Below are 19,332 nucleotides of genomic sequence, written 5' to 3'. Positions count from 1 at the left end.
TCACTCAATAAACTAGAAGTCCATTTAAAAAAGTAAATTAGAATCCAAATAATATCTAATATTATAGAAAATATTATTATTTTTATAAATATACATATATTTTTTCCATTTTCTTCTGATATTTTTTTCTATAGTAAACATATTATGTATATAAAGCATATACATATATCTAATAATCCACTTTTTTTAAAACAAATAAAAATGCTTAAAACATGCAAGATAAGGACACATAGAAATGTTTATTAAACGCTTTTTTATCTTCATTAACAACATAAAAATCTTATTTAAAAGATTAGTATTGTATTTATTAATTCAGTTGTCCGTCTAAAATGTGCTAAGTATTTAAACCTTAATTATATTTTTAAACAAAAGGAAGTCTTAAATCATTTTATTATTGTTTAAACACTTAAATTTCATAATAAAGTTAAGTATTAATTTATAATAATAATTAAAGTTGTTATTCTGTTTATTAGATATTTTAAATTTATATTTTTCCTTCTACTTCTATTTTAAAATCAGAATCACTACTCATTAAAAAAACTTATTATTTTTATAAAATTTCTAAAGAAAAATCATGAAAATAAATTTCCGATTCACCAATTAAAATGTTATCTTAAAATACTTATATTTACATGAAATCTTATATATCAATATCAATCTATTAATTAAAAAAAAACAAGAAAAATCAATTTTAATTATTAATAAATTATTTTACTGTTAAATTTATTTATCCTATATTATTAATAATTGGTATTATTTTTTATAATTTTTCGTATTTTATATTTATATTGAAATCCTTTGGTAAATTTGAGTATATTTGTATTTTGTTTAAGATAAATTTATTTCTTTCTTATTTTTATAGACCATTTTGGATATAATATTCAATATTTTTTTTAACGTTTTCTATAAATTTATTAATGGATTGAATTCGATGTTAAGTAAATATTATTTTTTCTTTCAAAGATTTTTCTGCTTCTAAATGGACTGTTATAAAGTTTTCAAATGTTGGATGGTATAAATTTATCATTCTATTATATAATTCATTTAAAACATCAGGTTTATAATCTTATTATTTAACTTAATTCTTTTATTTTATATTTAAATTTTAATTTATTTAATATTTACATTATTTGTTTAAATTAAACTATTTAATATTAACTCTAATTATTATATATTGATATTAGAATTAATGTTTAAACTTGGTATTTATTTTTAAACATATTATATTAATTCTATTTTTTCCATAATCATTATTTATTAATTATTTTATTTAATTTTAATTTTTATTTATTATATAAGAATTTAATTTTATTATTTTTAATATAAAAATATTATAAAACTATATTTAATGAACACATAATATAAAAGTATTTTTGTAATTATAATTAAAATAAATAATTGTATTTAAAAATAATAAAACTTTTAAATAAATTCTATTTAAATTTAATATTTTCAAATAATAAAATAATTAGAATTTTAAAGTTTTTAATTTATTTGCTTAAAGTATTTTCATTTATTCAAATAAGCTAATATATAAAAAATAGATTTAAAAATAAAAATATTTAAATTATAGTATACTTAATCTCTTATCGATATCTCTTTTAATAATTTCTAAACTATTTGAATCCAACTCTTTGACAAGGGAAAGGATTGCAATAACAATATTTTAATTCTTATTCATATTTTTTTCATTATCAATAAAATTATTATTTGGAATCTATTTATTAATTAATATTTATATATATTTTATTATATAGATTATTATTTTATACTCCATATTTATTATCATTTGGTTAATTAATTTAGATATTTTTATTACTAAACTATTGTATTTTTTCTTCTTAAGATTGCTTTTTAGAAATTTACAAAGGAAATCCTTAATCTGTATACTTTTATTCAGGATTGTATTTCTAATCATTATATTTTTAATTTTAAGGAGAAACATCAACTTTTTAATTACTATTATTAGGAGGCGTGTTTTTTTAAGAACAAGATGAATTATTCCTACTAAGATCAATAAAATCAACATTAAAGGCTTATGCTTAATTAATTTCTTCTTATGTTATAGGAGTATTATCTAATTTTTATAAATTTGGTAAAGATTTAATTACAGTTTCTCTGTAATTAGGAATGTTGGCACAAGGATTATCACAAAGCCATAAAACTTTTAGCTCAGGTAAATTAACTAAATGTCTAATTTCTGTAATATCTTATATAGAATTTTTTCTTAAATATAATTCTTTTATTTTTAAACAGCATTTTATATATTTTAAAGATGATATTTAATTTACTGATAAAGATAATACTTCTAAATTAGGCATTCCTTTTAAAACGTGTAAATCATCTAGTTCTTATCCCCATAGATTAAGGTTTTTTACTAAATGTATTGCTTCTGTTTTGGTTTTTTATTTTATTAGATCTTCTGTTAAAGGTTTTCCCATTCTTTGTATTTTTATGTATTCTTTATTTTTTTATTTATTTTTATATATATTAACTTTTTAAAAAAATATAATTAAAAAATTTAAATGATATATATATTATTTATAAAATTATAAATAAATAATATATAAATTTTGGAATTTTAATTAAATAAATTTAATATTCATTTCGATTTGATATGCTATTTTTTTTTTTATTAATTACTAATTATAGTTTATATTATTCTATTCAAATATTATGTTTTTTTATTGTTAAAATAAAATTATTATTTATCAAATATATATTTATAATATATACTTTATAAATATCTTTTTCATATTATTATGTAATTTTCTTTAATTTTGTTTAATAATTAAATTAACAAAAAAAGCTACAATTATCCGATTTTCATCGCATATTTTTGTTAAAAACAGTTACAGATAAAATATATAATCAATAGGACACAAGTTAAATTTTAAAAACATGAATATAAATTAAAGTATATATGATTTTTTTTTATAAAATTTCATAAATATATAGTTGATAAAAATGTATTAATTATTATTTATAAATAAATTGATATGATAAATTTTATTTTAAAATAATAGAATCATAAAAATAGTAATATTTTTAAAATTAAACACATTTTTTTAATATTATGGTTATATACTTATTATATTATCTTCAATTATTAATTTTCAAAAGTTATTTTATTCTAAAAGAAAATTATATTTAAATTAAACTTCAGGTGACTATAAACGAAAATCTTTTAGCTATTCTAACATTTAATCTTAAATTATATCTTATTAATTTTATAAATTTTATAATTAAGAAAGTCGTGTATTAATAATTTATAAATTTAATTTTTTTTCTCTGTTTGCTATTAAGCAACTATTAGATTTCTTTAATTAAGGAGATTCTTGTTTTGACATTTCCTCTTCTTCATATTGCTTTTTTAATTAATTCTTAATGTGATCTAAAGAATATTCATCTTCTAATCCAGGTAAATTTAACAATTAAATAGCTTATTTTTTTGTTACAAATCTACCTTTTACTCTAAGCCTATTATCCGCGACTTTTTTCCTTATATCATATGAAACTTTTTTTTGCCATCTTTTTTTTTATAAATTTTAAACATATATAAAATTGTATACGATCTTCTTTTTTTCTTTTCTTAGTAAATTCGAATTTTTTATTTTCTTTATTCTTAAGTAAGACCTCCTATAGATTTTTAACCCTTTATTTAATATTATATTTCATTTTTAAAATTAATTTTATTTACTTAGTTTTAGAATTTTTCTTATAAATCATTTTAATTTATTTATTTTTCATTAAATATCACATTCACTTTTTATAAATTAAAAAAAATTAATTTTATTTTTAATATTTTTACAATTTTCATTTTTAGTTATAGATTTTTTTAATTTTATTGGACTTTAGCTTGAAGAAGGATTATATTATACACTTTATTCTTTTTTAACTTAAATATTTTTTTATGGAGTAAGAAAATAAATATCATTAGTTTCTCTATTTTATAGTTTAAATAAAATAATATTAAAATATATCTTTTAATTTAATATAATAAATAATAAGTATTCATAATATTACAAATTATTGAAATATTAATAGTTTAATTATGTTTACTGAAATTTTAACATTTATTTTGTTATAATATTTTCATTAAATTTGTTTCTTTTTATAGTATTTATTTTATTTTAATTATAAAATAAATAATTTATAAAAATTATATTTATAATATTTATTTTAATATATGTTTATATGATTTAAATATATATTTAACCTTTATCCTTCAAATGTTTAATTTTCTTCTGCCTTGATTCTTTTTAAAATTTTGTACTGCTAATTTTATAATTAATTAATATATTATGTTTAGCAAGGTTAATTAATTTATATATTATTTGTGAATGGTTAATTTTTATTATTATATTATTAAAAAGTATACTAACATTAATAGTCATTTAAGTTACCATCATAAAAGTAATTATTTGGGATATAATCCTTTTTTTAGTTTAAAATATTTTAATTAAGATAATTAAAATCATCTTAATCATTTTATTAATAATAATTATTTGGTTAAATCAAACATTCTTAGAGAGGATTATTTTAATAATTTATTTAATTTATTTAATTTAAATCTTCGGATGGATTTTATAATACTTGTGCATCTATATTTAGAATTTTAGGAGAATTAAATGAATTTTTTCTGGATCTAAAAGTATTAAAATTTTGAGAAAAATTGCCAAATTATTAGTTTTAAGACTTATATACATTTTAAGGATTTTAAATATCTTAATAATCATTAGAGAATGTTTAGTTTGTGGTTACATCTAAATTTAAATTATTTTCTTAGATATTTTCATAATTATTAATTTTTAATTTTTATTTTTTTATTTTTTCTTAAAAAACTTTTACAAATTTTTATATTAATTATATTTTGGTATTTCTTTATTTTTAATAGATTGATAATATAATAAATAAATAATGTAAATATAAATAAAAAATATAATCAACTATATAGAAATAAATTTATTTTATTTAATTTTTTTTTATTATTGGTTTCTAAATTATAATTAAAAATATCATATTTAAATATTTGTAAAAATTATTCTTAAAAGAAACATAAAAAAATATAGTAAATATAATATGCAAATTTTTAAAATAGACAATTTTTATTTAAATTTATTAAAAATGTTAAAATAATTAAAAATAAAATATTTTGTTTTTAATAAAAATATTTATTAATTAATAAACTTATAATTAAAAAAATATTAATAACTTTTATTATTTTAATAAGATTTAATTTTACATCGATATTTTAAATTAATAAATTCTATATATCTAAAAAAAAAATATTATTAAAAGAACTAATAATTAAATAAATTTTTAAATTTAGTATAAAAAAACTATTTGACATTTTAATTTAATTTTTTATATTAATTTAAATAAAGTAAAGGTATTTAGATATATTTTTAATAAAAAAGTTATTCTTTGGTATAGATTTTACCTAAAAAATAATTAAATATGATCAAATAAGAATAATCCATAGAAATAAAAAATTAAATAATAATATCTTAATAATTAAGTAATTTTATTCGTTTTTATATAATTATTAAAATTTTTAAATTATTTATATAATAAAAAATAAAAATAAATAATGTCTGATATAAAGTATATATTGTATATAATTATGTATATAATTCCTCAAAACAAAAATGTAAATTTACAATAATTTTAATAAAAAAAATATATTCAAAAAGTTAAAATATATTTTTTTATGATTTAGTTTACTTATATTTCATTAAATTATACTTTTATCTTTTTATTTACTTTAAAAGAATAAGTTTTAATCCTATATTTATTGGTTTTTTTGGTAGATAATTTCTCTAACTTATTAATCCATTTTATTTAATTAATTATTTAATTATTATATCAAGTTTTTCTTCTTATTTACCTTTTCTTTATAATTTTAATTACTGTTTTTTAATTATTCTATTTAATTAATTAAGTCATCTTCTTTACTTATTCCTTATTATATTTCGTTTTTTAATTATGTATTTTCATAAATAAATTCTTATAATTTATCTTCTAATTTATCTATTTCCTTTTTATATAAATTTATTAAATTATATTTATTTATTTTTTAAAAAAACTTCATTTTGAATATTGGCTAAAAATTTATTTTAATGTTCTAATTTTAATATTAATTGTCTTTATTATTCATTTTCTGAATTCAATTCTTAATTGTCTATCTCTAATTAATATATTTTTTGCTAATCTTAATTGGACTATTACTATAAAATATTTATATTCTCATCATTTTATTTATTTATTAATGTTAGTTTTTAATTTTATTCTTAAGCTTAGATTTTCTAAATATTAAAAATTAATAAAAACAATATATTTTTATTTTTAAACTTCTTATGTTTCATCTTAAAAGCTGCTTAACAGCTATTAATTTTGATATTTTTATTTTTTATTTTAATTTTTTAATCTTTCACTATTTATTAAATATATATTTGTAAAAATAATGTTTTACATTTCTTTTTCTAAATCTTATTAAATTAGATTTTTTTGGTTAATTTCGTGAATTAAAGACTCATTTTTTTTAATAATTTTTTCATATTAATTTACGGTATTTTGTTATTCCTATTATAAAATGTTAAACTTTTATTATAAATTTTTATTTTCTATTTTTAATTAATTATTTATTTCTTTTTTTTTAGTATCTCTTCATTTTTTTAATTTAAAATGTTTTATTTTTTTTCTTAGTATTTATTTTTTAATGAATTTAATTCCTGATCTAACTTTTAATTCTTTAATTCTGTGTTTTGTACTTTTTTCTCATTCACTTACATATTTTCTCTTAATTATTAATTTATTACGCGTTCTTCTTCATATATTTCATTTAAATTATTTAATTTGTTATTAATAATATTAAGTTCTGACTATTTCTATTTAATTATTTATTCTGTTTAGTATATTTCTTATTATAACTCTTGTATATTTTTTTATTAATTTAAACTTATTTTTATGTGATTTTCACATTCTTAAGTTAATTCATCTATTTTTTTATTTAATTCCTACTATTATTATTAATTATTTATTTTATTTTCACTAAATTATTCTTCTATTTATTTTAAATTTTATCTTTTTTATGATAATAATGAAATAATTTATTTCAATATATTTATTGTAAATAAAAGTTACTTTTGATATTTTGATTTTTCTTTTTTCTTATTCAACTTTAATTATTGTTTTTATATAATATCATGCATTTCTTATTGAGTTTATTCAAATTCTTTTTCATTATTTATTTTTATTTAAATAATGTCATTATCTCTTTCAATTTATGATTTTAATTCATTTATCATTGATTAAAAATATTAAATTTAACTATTTTAATCTTTCATTTCATTTTCTAAAAATAAAATTTGATTGTCTTTTTCTACCATTTCTTCTTTTAATTTCCTATTTACTTATTTTAATTATAAATACTATTCTTAAATATAGAAGTTTTAATCTGCTAATAATTCTTTTAATTATCTTAGATTTTTAACTGATCTATGTATTTTTTAAAATATATCAAATTTTATATATTTAATATATATAAAAAAAACATATCAATTGCATGTTCTGATTAATTTTAATTTTTTTTTAAAAAATTTGCATCATTTTCGAGAATAACTTCATCTATTTTATCCAAAATTTATTCTTTTAATTCACTCATTTTTTTATTTTCACTTTTAGTGTTTGTTATTAAATTTTCGTCAATTTAATATTTATTAATATATTATTAAGATTATTCACTATTTAAGCTATCATATCTTTATTACTAATTATTCTACTATTCTTCATAATCATTATACTATTGAATGTTTTCAGTATCTTAAAATAATTTTTAGTTTTAAATTTCAAAAGTTTCGATTGAAGATTTTCTTTAATAATCTTCTTGGTTTTTAGTTTTTGATGTAATTAATTATTCTTTATAATTTGTTTATTCTTTAGAACTTTTTAATTATTTAAAACTATTTTATTCTTTAAAGTCTGTTAAATTTTTTTAATTTGATTATATTTTAGAAGTATTATTATATTAACTCATTACACTAATTATTTCTTGATTTTTAGTTTAAGTAACTTTTTTATTTTTTTATAAAAAGAAATAAAATAAAATAATTACATTATCTTTTTGATAAATTGTTTGAGTTTTTTTTTATTTATTTAAGGAAAAGTAAAGCTTCTTAGATTTTAAAATTCTACATTTTGAGTTTATTTTTTTCTTTAGGATTTAAATTATTCATCTATTAAATAATTTATTAAATTTCTTGAATTTCTTTTTCTCTATAAATAGCCCAATCATAAATTTCATCATTAGAAAAATCTTTTGTTTAAGCTGTAAAAGAGTAAATATCTCTGCACAAATTATCTATATCTTTTTAAACATCATTTATATTTGCATTTTATTCATTTATTTATCTTTTATATTAAAAAGAAGATTAATCATCCAAAGGAAAATGCTATGTTAATTATTCTTAATTATTTTAATAATAGTTATTCTTGGTAACTGTATTATTTATTTCTATAGAACTTTAGGCAGGATTGTATTCTTATATAATTTAATTTATTTATTACATAGGACTAAAAGATTCTTTAAATTAAGGAGGAGAATTAAAAGTTTATTAATGTAAATTATTGTTGCACTATATTTAATTAGTATCTTAAAAAATTTATTGTTAAGTATTTAAAAAATTCTATTATTATGTATTTTATTATTAATAATTTTAAAAATTCTATAAATCTTGTAATTCTTAAAATTAATTACTTTTTTAAAATTCTTCTTAATTTTTATTTAAAGAATCTTAATTATTCTCATACAAATTTTAATTTTTAAAATTTGGTAATTATTACTATGATTACAAATTACTTACTTCGAAATCTACAATATCTTTATAATAATTATCTATTTCTTCTTTTATAGATGAACAATATTTAAGAACTTCAACAGCTTCCTAAAATTGTGAGTAAGCAGCAGAAACATGACAAATTAGATTTGCAAAATTATCATTTAACTGATTAGAAGAGTCAAATAATTATTAAATAAGTTTCGAATTGTTAAAAGCTGGTGTTTCCATTATATTTTGATTTTTCTTTGTAGAAATATCCACAAGATAATCTTTTAAAACTATGAATTCAGGAATTCTAGCTTAACAGAAATCAGCACAATGAACAAAAGTGATAGTTGAAAAAAGTCCAGAATCTGCCGAATTTAAATTATTAGTATATTTTTTGGTTTAATTTTTATAAATTCTAAATCTATAAAATACATGAATTCTTCTAATTCCTTAATCATTTTATCCAATTTCCTTTAATCTATCTCTTGTTTAATTATATATGTTTCTAAATTATCCTTAATTATGCAATTCTTATTCTTCAGGTTCTTCTTTTGGATCTTTTCCAAGTAAATCAATTACATTATTATTATAAATCGCGAAAATCTGAAAAAGTACTTAAATTGGAGATTTTTATTTCGATACATTATTTTTTAGACCTACTCCTTATTCAGATAATTCACATAATTTACACATATCTTATACTGATTGCATTAATATTCCTTTATCATTTTCACCTTTTATTGTGTATTTTTTACCTGTTCTTTATTTTTTATTATTAAAATTACTATTTTTTTATTTTTTTACTTTGCAGGTCCTAATATTAAATATGTATAACTTATTCCTTCTGACATTGCTTTAGTTATTTAGCTTTCGCATATTTATTTATATATTTAAGGATTTGTTGTCTTAAAATTCATTGCTTAATCAAATTTATATATGCTGGCATTTTCAAGAATAGAATTTTAATATTGGATTAAGTTTTCATCTGTTTTTACGTAATCTTCTAATAATTGATTTTTTATAGGATTATTACATGCAGCTATTAGCTAAGGTTTTTACTTAGTCGAAGATGAAGTAAATATACAGCATTTAAAATCTTTTTATAATGAAGATCCGTTTATCATTTGTTGTGATGAACTACCCTTTTTTAAAGCTGATTTTGGCTACTATTATGCTTATTATGCATTTTGTTTGCTGATATTTGTGTTTTCAGTCAAATCTTTTGTAGGTTCATTAGAAGAATATTAAGCCGCAATCCCTAATGTTCTTATTCTTGCTAATATTTTAAGTTATCGTTGGTTATTCATTTTTTTAAAAAAATATTATTTATTGAATTTATTTTTATGTTTTTTATTTATTTAGACTTTTTATATTTGAATTTTTTTTAAATATAATTAATAAAAAAATATATATTTTGTATAATTTCAAAAGTTATTTTTTATTATTTTAAAATTATTATAGTTTAAATATATAATTTAATATTTATTTTATATATTTTTTTTATCTATTATAATATAATTAAAAAGAAAATTTAATTTAATTTAGTAAGAACTAAATAATTATAATAATAATGGGTAATGATTGTTCAAATTGTGCAAATATTTAAAAAGAAAACACATAAGAACTAAATACATCAAATATTGTGATAAAAAACTAAGAAAAATTAAAAGAAAAACCATATCAACATGGGAAACCTTACGATACGAAAGAAAATAAAGATAACCAATATTAAGATACTTATTAAAAAGCAGTTCCTACAATAATATAAAGTGTAAACAATAATAACTTATGTAATAATATGAACAATTTTTAATCAGCAAATACTAATTTAAATAAAAATAGTATAAACGAAGATACTAAAACAGTCGAAAACAACCAAAACTCAAATATATGCAATATATATAATCGTTAAAGGTAAAAAATATAAATATTTTTATTACAATAATTACAAAAGTAAAAATGACCAAAACAGTGATTAATTAGCTATATAAATGCATCATTATTTTTCTTAAGATGAATGTCGTGAAATAATGTTTAATAATAATTAATAAATCTAAAATTCTTCTATGCGTGAAAAATAACCTCCTTATAAATTCTCTTCAGGTGCTATTTATGAAGGTGAATGGTTAGGAGCTATGAGAGATGGTTATGGAACTTAAACATGGCCTGATGGAGCAAAATATGAAGGATAATGGGTTCAGAATAAAGCTAATGGAAAAGGAAAATTCTGGCATGTTGATGGTGATATTTACGAAGGAGAATGGAAAGAAGATAAAGCTAATGGGTATGGAGTTTATATACATTTAAATGGAGCAAAATATGAAGGGTAATGGAAAGATGATTTTCAAAATGGATATGGAGTTGAAGTTTGGGTTGATGGATCAAAATATGAAGGATATTATAATCAAGGAAAAAAAGATGGATAAGGCACATATACATGGCCTGATTAATCTAAATATACAGGATAATGGGTTGATAATAAAATTCATGGATATGGAATTTACACTTGGTAAGATGGAAGAAAATATGAAGTACTTTTTCCATTTTTTTTATTTAAATTTTTTTTTAATAAAGGGAAATTGGTAAAATAATACAATGCACGGTAAAGGAGTTTATACTTGGAAAGATGGTCGAAGATATGAAGGTGAATATTAATATGATAAAAAGCATGGGTTTGGAGTATATACATGGGCTGATTAAAGAAGGTATGAAGGATATTGGAAACATGGAAAATAGCATGGGAAAGGTATGTATATTTTAGCTGATGGAACTATTAAATATGGTATTTGGGAAGAAGGTAAAAGGATTTAATGGATCGGAAAGTAGGAATATGATATTTTGGATAATAATAACTTTAATTGAAATATTTATTTTTATTTTATTTTTTCTTTATTATTATATTAATATTAATCTTATCTATTTTTTATATTTTTTCCTGTATATTCTTTTATATAATATACTAATTATTGTATGCATAATATGTTAAAAGTTTTTTTTGTTATTTTGCTTTTTTATTATATTTGTAACTAATTATATAAAATATTTAATTTAAATGCATTAAAAATTAATTGAAAATAATACATATAAATAATATATTATATTTAAATGAAAAAACATTAAAAAATATATATTCAATAAATTTTAATACTTATTAATATTAATTTTATAAAATATAATATATTTAATAATTTATTTTATTATTACAATTTATTTTGTTATTGAATCTTTTACTTAATAATAACAATTTTGATAATAGAAATAAAAATATTTAATAATTTTATATAAATTTATTATTAAAAGACATTCTTTAAAAATAATAAAAAGTGAGGAGACAAATACACAATTTAAGAGTTATTAAAGCATTTTAATAAATTTGTGAAATTTGAATAATTTTTCTTTTTTTTTAAGCTTTTGAAATATAATAGATTTCAATATTTATAATAAAAAAGTAAATTATAGAATCTTATTTTTTGAATCTAAAAAGTTAGAAATAGAATATGATTTGTATTTCCAAAAAAACAAACTAATCAATAATATATGTATATAATTTATCAAAAATCATAAAGTAATACAATGAAGTGTCTAGAATTAAAAGAGCTAATAGATTTAGATAATTTTATGAATTATAGATTTAGATAATTTTATGAATTTTTTGTATAGAATATAGTCCTAAAATAGTATGTCCTACAGTTGAAGAAAAGTAAAATTATGATAAAAAATAATAAAAAATAAATGAAAATTAAAACAATAATAAAAGAAATATTTAATTTTTAAAAATAAACTAACTAAAATTCTGATATTTTGGTTATATTTAATTTGCTTTAATGATAATAATTATAAAATATATTATATTGATCAATATTTTTTGTTTGATTTATTTACAAATATGTGTTTCTGTAAAAATAAAAATTTTTGAGTTTAAAATTTATATTATTATAAAATACAAAATATAATTTAAATTAAAATTTTACTTTTATTTTAATCGTATTCGAATTTAATAATAATTAAGTATCTTTATCTAATATTTTAGATTAAGAATTATTAGATTTAACTAAAGAATATTGTATTGTTTTATTTTTTTGATTATTCATTATATTATATTTAAAAAAATAAGAAATTTATTAATAGAAATAAGTTTGGAATCATAATGTAAATATTCAAATTTTTAATACTAAATATGTTTCCAAATTTAAGTGACTTAAAAATTAAAGATTATAATTTAATTGTTTCAAGGCTTCTTTTATGAAAATATGAATATAACATATTTTTTTAATTTCTGAAATTGTAAAAGTTGATTTGGTGAAATTTTAATTTTTATGTCAATAATAATGACAATGAGAGATATGATATTGTGTTTAAACTTATAAATTTTATTATATAAATGCTTATGAATATTTATAATATTCTTAATTTTATTCATGATTTAAACTGATTTCTTTTTTTAAGTTAATTTATTTTAATAATGTTATTTATTATATTTTCTATCTATTACTTTATATTTTCTGTAATTTCTTTAAAAAACTCAATCAAAAAAATCTCCATAATCTAATTTTTTTTATGCTTATATATTAATTTTTTAATTATATTATAAAATTACTATTATATATTTTTTATATTAAGTTGGTATAAAATATTAATATATCTTCTATTGATTTTATTTATCTTCCAATCGTTTTTATATAATTTGTATATTATTATTGTTTTTCGAACGAAATTTTCTTTGGACAAAAGTTTTCTCAAATATAATTAATAGAATTAAATATTTTTAAAGAATTTATTGAAACCCAAAATATTTTAATTTTTGTTTAGAATGTTTATTTTAATTGGAAATTATTGGATATAAATTTTCGTTTGAATTATTATATTGTTTATATATTTCAAAAAAAAAAAATGAAATAACAAAAGTTATTTAATTTCATTTATATTCTTATTAATAAACTATAAAAAGAATTAAATATTTACTTATTAATCATTAAACAAAAAAAAATATGAAATTTTTAATATATATTGCTATTTATAAATATTTTTTGTATTTATATATTTATGAATATATTTTTTTTCATAAAATACATGGATGAACCATACTAATTGTTCCATCAGAGCTTGTTGCAAAAAGACTATCTTATACTTCTTGTAAAGTTATAACTGCACTATATTTTTTTTCATCTATTTTTTTTTAAGATTTATATATATATTTTTTAATACTTTATCTAAATGCAGGAATCTCAGTTATTAATTAGCAATTATCTAAATCATATATTTTTACATAACCATCATTAGTTCCAACACAAATAGCATTTTCTCTTTTGTTTAATAAGACACACCTATATTCTTAATTTTAGTTATTTTGATTGTTCTATTTTTATTAAATATATAATAATATAAATAATGATTTAATTTTTTTAAATACTTCTAAATAATTCGTAATTTATCCTTTTTTATAATCATAAATTTAAATCAAGCATTTTTTTGAATTAGTTAAATAAATTTAGTGTTTGCTTTCTGAATAATTTATGAAATTACCTCCGTAAGGTTTAGATTCTAATTAATTCTAAAAATGATATCAATAAGTTAATAAATATACATAAAATAAAAATACATTTTAAGGCATTAATAATAGATCATATATAGAAAATGAATTATTAGATATAGTTGCAATTATAGAACCATGATTAAGAAAGCAAAAATCGTTTATTTGTTTTTACTTATTTGTGGGTAATACGTAAAACGGTCCTAAATATTTAGTACTTTTTGTATAAATGAAAAATTAAATGATATATTAATTAAAAGAAAGTTACTATTTATGGAATTTCCACATATAAAAGTTTCCAGAAGAATCTAAGCCTGCGATTTTATCTCCAAAACGAGAAGTTTTTAAAAGAACGATTTATTCTTTATTTTAGGTTTAAAATTCCGCAACACAAACAAATTAAATAAATGCCCAAACTTAAACTGCACCTCTAGTTCCAATTAAAAAGAATGGCAAATTTGGATGTGAAATTATACTTGAAAAATCTTCATTAAAGGCTTTATTTGTTCCATTCTTTATATAAATAATTTCATATTTACTTATTAATTTTTTTAAATTACTTTTATCAAATCTTCAATATCTTTATCTGAAAAACATTCTTAATAAGCATGCATTTGGCTATTTAAAGTAATTGGATTTTTATTTTTAGTGTCAGTTTTTTTAACAATTTTATTTTAAATAAGTTTTACAGCCAATTTAATAGGAATTCCTTTATTATCTAATTACATATTATTAATTTTTTTGACTTCTTCTTTACTAAAATTATCATTATATTGAGAAGATTCCTTAAAATAGAAAAATAATTAAAAAAAAAATATGTATAAAAATAAACATCATCAATTAAGATATGGCCTTCTTAATTTCTATTTTTATTAAGTAGTTAATCAAATAAATCATATTTCTTTAATTATTTATTGCATAAACAAATTATTTCTCGATTAGAGTTTAAATGTTAATTAACACACCATCCTTTAATAATTTCAGATTTAATTTTAATTAATTCGATTCCATTTTTAAATAATAATTATCTATTGTTTTCTATATATTAAGACCATTCTTGATTAGGCTTTCGATATTATTAAATCACAATTTTTACGTTTAAATGTGCAAAAAGTTTATCGAAATCCATATCTCTTTTGAATTATAATAAAATTTAAGGATCAAAATAAGTATCTAAATCTTTAAAAATAAACGAGTGTTTATAATAATTTGAATCATTCATGATTTCTTGTATTTCTTAAATAATTCGATTTTGTTCTTATGTAGTAAATCTTTTCATTAATGCCTTTAATATTTTTTTTTGATTTTTGGCATAAAACTCTATGTATTTAAGAACATTTAGATAATTTATTTTATCTAATTAAGCCTTCATTACTCCTTCACAACCTTTAAGCCTTTTAGAAGTATTTATTTCGAAATTTTTCGCTGATAAATATCTTAAGAGACTAAAAAGAATCATTTTATATTTTCCATCAATATTATTGTTATTTTCGTTATTATTTTATGTTTAATTAATATCCTTTTCATATTAATCAATATTTAAATAGGGGCTAGAAGGGAATGCTTCTGCAAAAAGATCAGTAAATTTATGTGCCTTTTAATCTTTAAATTTTAATTCCCGCTTTTTATTAACCTCATCGAGAAGTTTTGGAATATTAAGGACGTATTTTATTGTCAAAGATTTTTATTAGAAAATTGAAACTTCAATAAATTCAGAAATCTCTTTTTATAAAATACATAATTCTTGGAATTAATCAAGTCCTGCATTTACTATAAAATAACAAAAAATTTAATAAAATTTTAGAATATCCAATTATTTTCTCACATTATCTTCTTTTGCAAATATAGATTCTTCTAAGTATTTTATTGATGTGTGAATTTAGTTTGTTGCATAAATAACATTTGCCCAATATTACCTTGTTTTTAACTTAATGGAATTATCTTGTGTGTAATAATAAAATAAATGCTATGATTAAATCATGAAATTCCATAGTAAATCAATTGCTTTGTCTATCTTATTCAAGGCTATATTTATTGATATTGATATTGATAAGGTTTTCATATTTTCAATTTTATTTATGACTTATTCTTGTAATTATTTTTTACTTAAGCCTAAATATTTACTCAGTTCTAATATATCTTGGAGTAAATTTTGAAAATAGCGATCTTGATTATTGTCAGCTAAAGCTTATTCAATTAAATAATCTAAATTTTTAGAAACTAATTTATTTAAGAGATGATTGCTTTCTATGTTTTTTATATATACTTTTTTTATATTTTTTTTTTTTTACATTCATCAATTTGTATTTAGTTTTTGTACGTTTTATAAAATATTAAACCCATTATTGGTTAGTTTATGTTAAGATAAAATTCTTAAGCATAAATAAAATGAGCTTTTAGATTTTCTTTTAGATAAACTTCTGGTTCTTTATTTTATTTTTTATCTTCTTTCATAAGATCATTATCATCCCCCCAGAAATCATCAAAAATATCGCTTTATTATTCATTTTTTTATTTTGCGTTTTCTAATTCTCTTTTCACTTTTAAAGAATCTCTTAATTTATTAGCCAAAATAATCGCTGAAGGATGAAAGAAGCTTAATTCTGGTTCAAATTTAGCAGACCAAGTTAAACATATTTTTTTTCCTCCAGCAGCAAATCTTAAAAAAATAAAAATATTTAAAATTATATTTATATTAAAAAAATAACTGAGTAGATTAATTGTTATCAAAAGAAAAATCGTATAAAGAATTAACAGAATTTACATGTTCGTTTAGCATATTAAATCCTATATGTTAAAGAAATATATCATTAGTAAGTTTTCCTGTTTTAATAAAATATTCTTGAATGAGTTTTCTAAAAATAGGCTTTTCTTTATCGTTTTCAAATAATCTGCAAGCAAGTACAGCTAATTAAATATCTTCTAATTTTTCAATCATAATATCCACTGCATCTTATAGAAATCCTCCTAAAAGGAAAAACCCTGCACACATTTCATATTGCTTTTTTTATAAAAGAACCATTGCGTTTTTATTTGCTATGTTTTTATTCTTTGGATCGTTAAAGTTGTTCTATAATAACTTGTATATTGCTTGGCATTTCGCGTCTATTTCTTTCTTGTATAGAAGGGCTAAAATGTTTTTTTTACCTAATAATAAATACCATAAAACTGCATTACTAGGATCTTTAGTTTTTGTATAAGCTATTTATGCTATTTTTTCTATGTAAGATCTTATTTATTCTAAATTATCGTGCCTTTATTATTTTTAGTAATTTTGTTTAAATATAATAAACATAATTAAATATTTTTTTAAAAAAAATACCATAAAACTACACAATATCTTTTTAATAAATCCCAAGATAAACTATTTGGACCTTTCTAAAGAAGTATTTTATCAATGCATTCTTAAACTAGAGATTCTTTTTGGTCTGAATGGAAGGCCCAAACAATTTCTTTTGTTTAAAGTGCTTTTATTTTAGATTTATTTGCTACATGAAATCTCATAATGTTAAATACACGAACATAAAATAAAAAAAGGGCTCCAAAAAAGTCCAAAGTTCTTTTATTTTGTTTCTAATAAAACATATATTCTACTAAAGTTTCCAAAAATACAGGGTCATTTTCATTTAAATTAAAGCATTACTTTTCTGATTAAAGAATATTTTAAAGTATTTCTAAAAAAGGTTTTTAATTTTCATTTTCAACAGCAAGGTTAATACTGTTTACAATTTCATTCTATATTATAACAGGTTAAGTATCGGGTGCATAAATAGTATTATATCTGACTAAATTCAAAGTATTTTCTTAAAATTCCTATTCTATATTTAAAGTTTAGGATGTTGCTTTTTCGAAGAGATCACCTAATCTTTCAATATTAATAGAAAATTTTGAAGAAATGTATCCTTTTTCTTTTAAACTTTAAAGACATTTATGTAAAATAATTTCAGCTAATTCGAAATTTCCCATAGAGAGTATTTCATAAATAAATTCAGGATGATGATGTGGTATTATTTAAAAAGAAGAAACAATTTTTCTGTAAAAGTTTTCAGGTAAAGGAATATAATTGTTAACGTGGTTTAAAGAAATAATTTAATCTTCGAAAAATCCGTTAAATCTATGTATATTTTCGTTTGTTTTTAAAATTATAGATTAATTTTTTGTTACATAAATATCATATTTTTTTGGATTTGAAAATCGAGAAATTCTCTTAAAATATAATATGTTTCCGTCTTTTTAAATAAAGTTAATTTAAAAACATTATTTCCTTTTATTAAATTATAGGTTAAATAACATTATATAATTCTCTACAGCTAATATAAAATTATCCTCAAAATAATGTTTTACTAGTATTCGAACTTATGCCACATCATAAAGTTTATGGTCGACACTAAAAAGAAAGTTTTTTAGATTAAATTTTGTTAGTATCTCACTATTTTGTTTGTAAAACTCTATTTCGTTATCAAAGTTGATAATATAATATAGTTCAGGAGTTGTATTAACCCATGCACAGTATTTAATAGGATACGACTTATTTATCTGAAGGGTTTTTTAAACGTTTTAATTATTAATATCATAAAAGCTGATTTACTTTTATTTACGAATTTATAATTTAAAAGAGAAATCTTCTTCTTAAAATTTGTATATTTTAAATTTTTAAAAATCTTCTTCTAAATGGTAGTTATAAATAATTTTTATTTCAAAACTGTTTGCATTTATAAAAATGTCTGAATTTACAATTAACTTTATTGCGTAAAACTTGGAAGTATTTTCAGGATTTATTATAAATATTAAAATCATTTATTTTTAATCATTTATATATTTTTTTAATAGTTTTATCATATAATCAAATTTTCTTTAATTGTTATTAATATAAAAATTTCCGAATATTTCTTTTGAATATTTTTCAATATTAAAATATTAATAATTCATACAATCATCTTAATAATTTAATTGCATTATCTCCATATTGCACAT

At 17.5% G+C, this 19,332-nt stretch overlaps 3 protein-coding genes across 3 annotated transcripts, besides 10 other annotated features; 1 reads left to right on the top strand and 2 right to left on the bottom strand. All coding sequences in view use genetic code 6, as the record gives it.

The window, feature by feature from the left end:
- Nucleotides 1-2,441, bottom strand: IMG5_054300 (leucine rich repeat protein; the record flags this gene model as incomplete). Its single annotated transcript, XM_004037340.1, has 5 exons — nucleotides 1-55; nucleotides 633-658; nucleotides 716-732; nucleotides 1,579-1,818; nucleotides 1,961-2,441. 5 exons carry the CDS (start codon nucleotides 2,439-2,441, stop codon nucleotides 1-3), a joined length of 819 nt encoding a protein of 272 aa, XP_004037388.1.
- Nucleotides 1,719-1,771: a microsatellite.
- Nucleotides 2,440-2,485: a microsatellite.
- Nucleotides 2,486-2,705: 220 nt separating this feature from the next.
- Nucleotides 2,706-2,747: a microsatellite.
- Nucleotides 2,715-2,751: a microsatellite.
- A 1,795-nt stretch (nucleotides 2,752-4,546) lies between these two features.
- Nucleotides 4,547-4,571: a microsatellite.
- A 541-nt stretch (nucleotides 4,572-5,112) lies between these two features.
- Nucleotides 5,113-5,147: a microsatellite.
- A 2,768-nt stretch (nucleotides 5,148-7,915) lies between these two features.
- Nucleotides 7,916-7,981: a microsatellite.
- A 667-nt stretch (nucleotides 7,982-8,648) lies between these two features.
- Nucleotides 8,649-8,703: a microsatellite.
- Nucleotides 8,704-10,238: 1,535 nt separating this feature from the next.
- Nucleotides 10,239-10,285: a microsatellite.
- A 573-nt stretch (nucleotides 10,286-10,858) lies between these two features.
- On the top strand, nucleotides 10,859-11,690 carry IMG5_054290 (hypothetical protein; the record flags this gene model as incomplete). The annotated part of the gene is made up of 2 exons (XM_004037339.1): nucleotides 10,859-11,359; nucleotides 11,403-11,690. The coding sequence occupies 2 exons, from the start codon at nucleotides 10,859-10,861 to the stop codon at nucleotides 11,688-11,690; spliced, it is 789 nt and encodes a 262-aa protein (XP_004037387.1).
- A 738-nt stretch (nucleotides 11,691-12,428) lies between these two features.
- Nucleotides 12,429-12,478: a microsatellite.
- A 1,913-nt stretch (nucleotides 12,479-14,391) lies between these two features.
- Nucleotides 14,392-19,332, bottom strand: IMG5_054280 (WD repeat protein; the record flags this gene model as incomplete). Its single annotated transcript, XM_004037338.1, has 5 exons — nucleotides 14,392-14,896; nucleotides 15,048-16,605; nucleotides 16,650-17,017; nucleotides 17,067-17,612; nucleotides 17,681-19,332. The coding sequence occupies 5 exons, from the start codon at nucleotides 19,330-19,332 to the stop codon at nucleotides 14,392-14,394; spliced, it is 4,629 nt and encodes a 1,542-aa protein (XP_004037386.1).

This window comes from Ichthyophthirius multifiliis (assembly GCF_000220395.1).
Source record: "Ichthyophthirius multifiliis unplaced genomic scaffold scaff_1120509250184, whole genome shotgun sequence".
NCBI lineage: Eukaryota > Ciliophora > Oligohymenophorea > Hymenostomatida > Ichthyophthirius > Ichthyophthirius multifiliis.
This window is presented reverse-complemented; position numbering and strand designations above follow the sequence as displayed.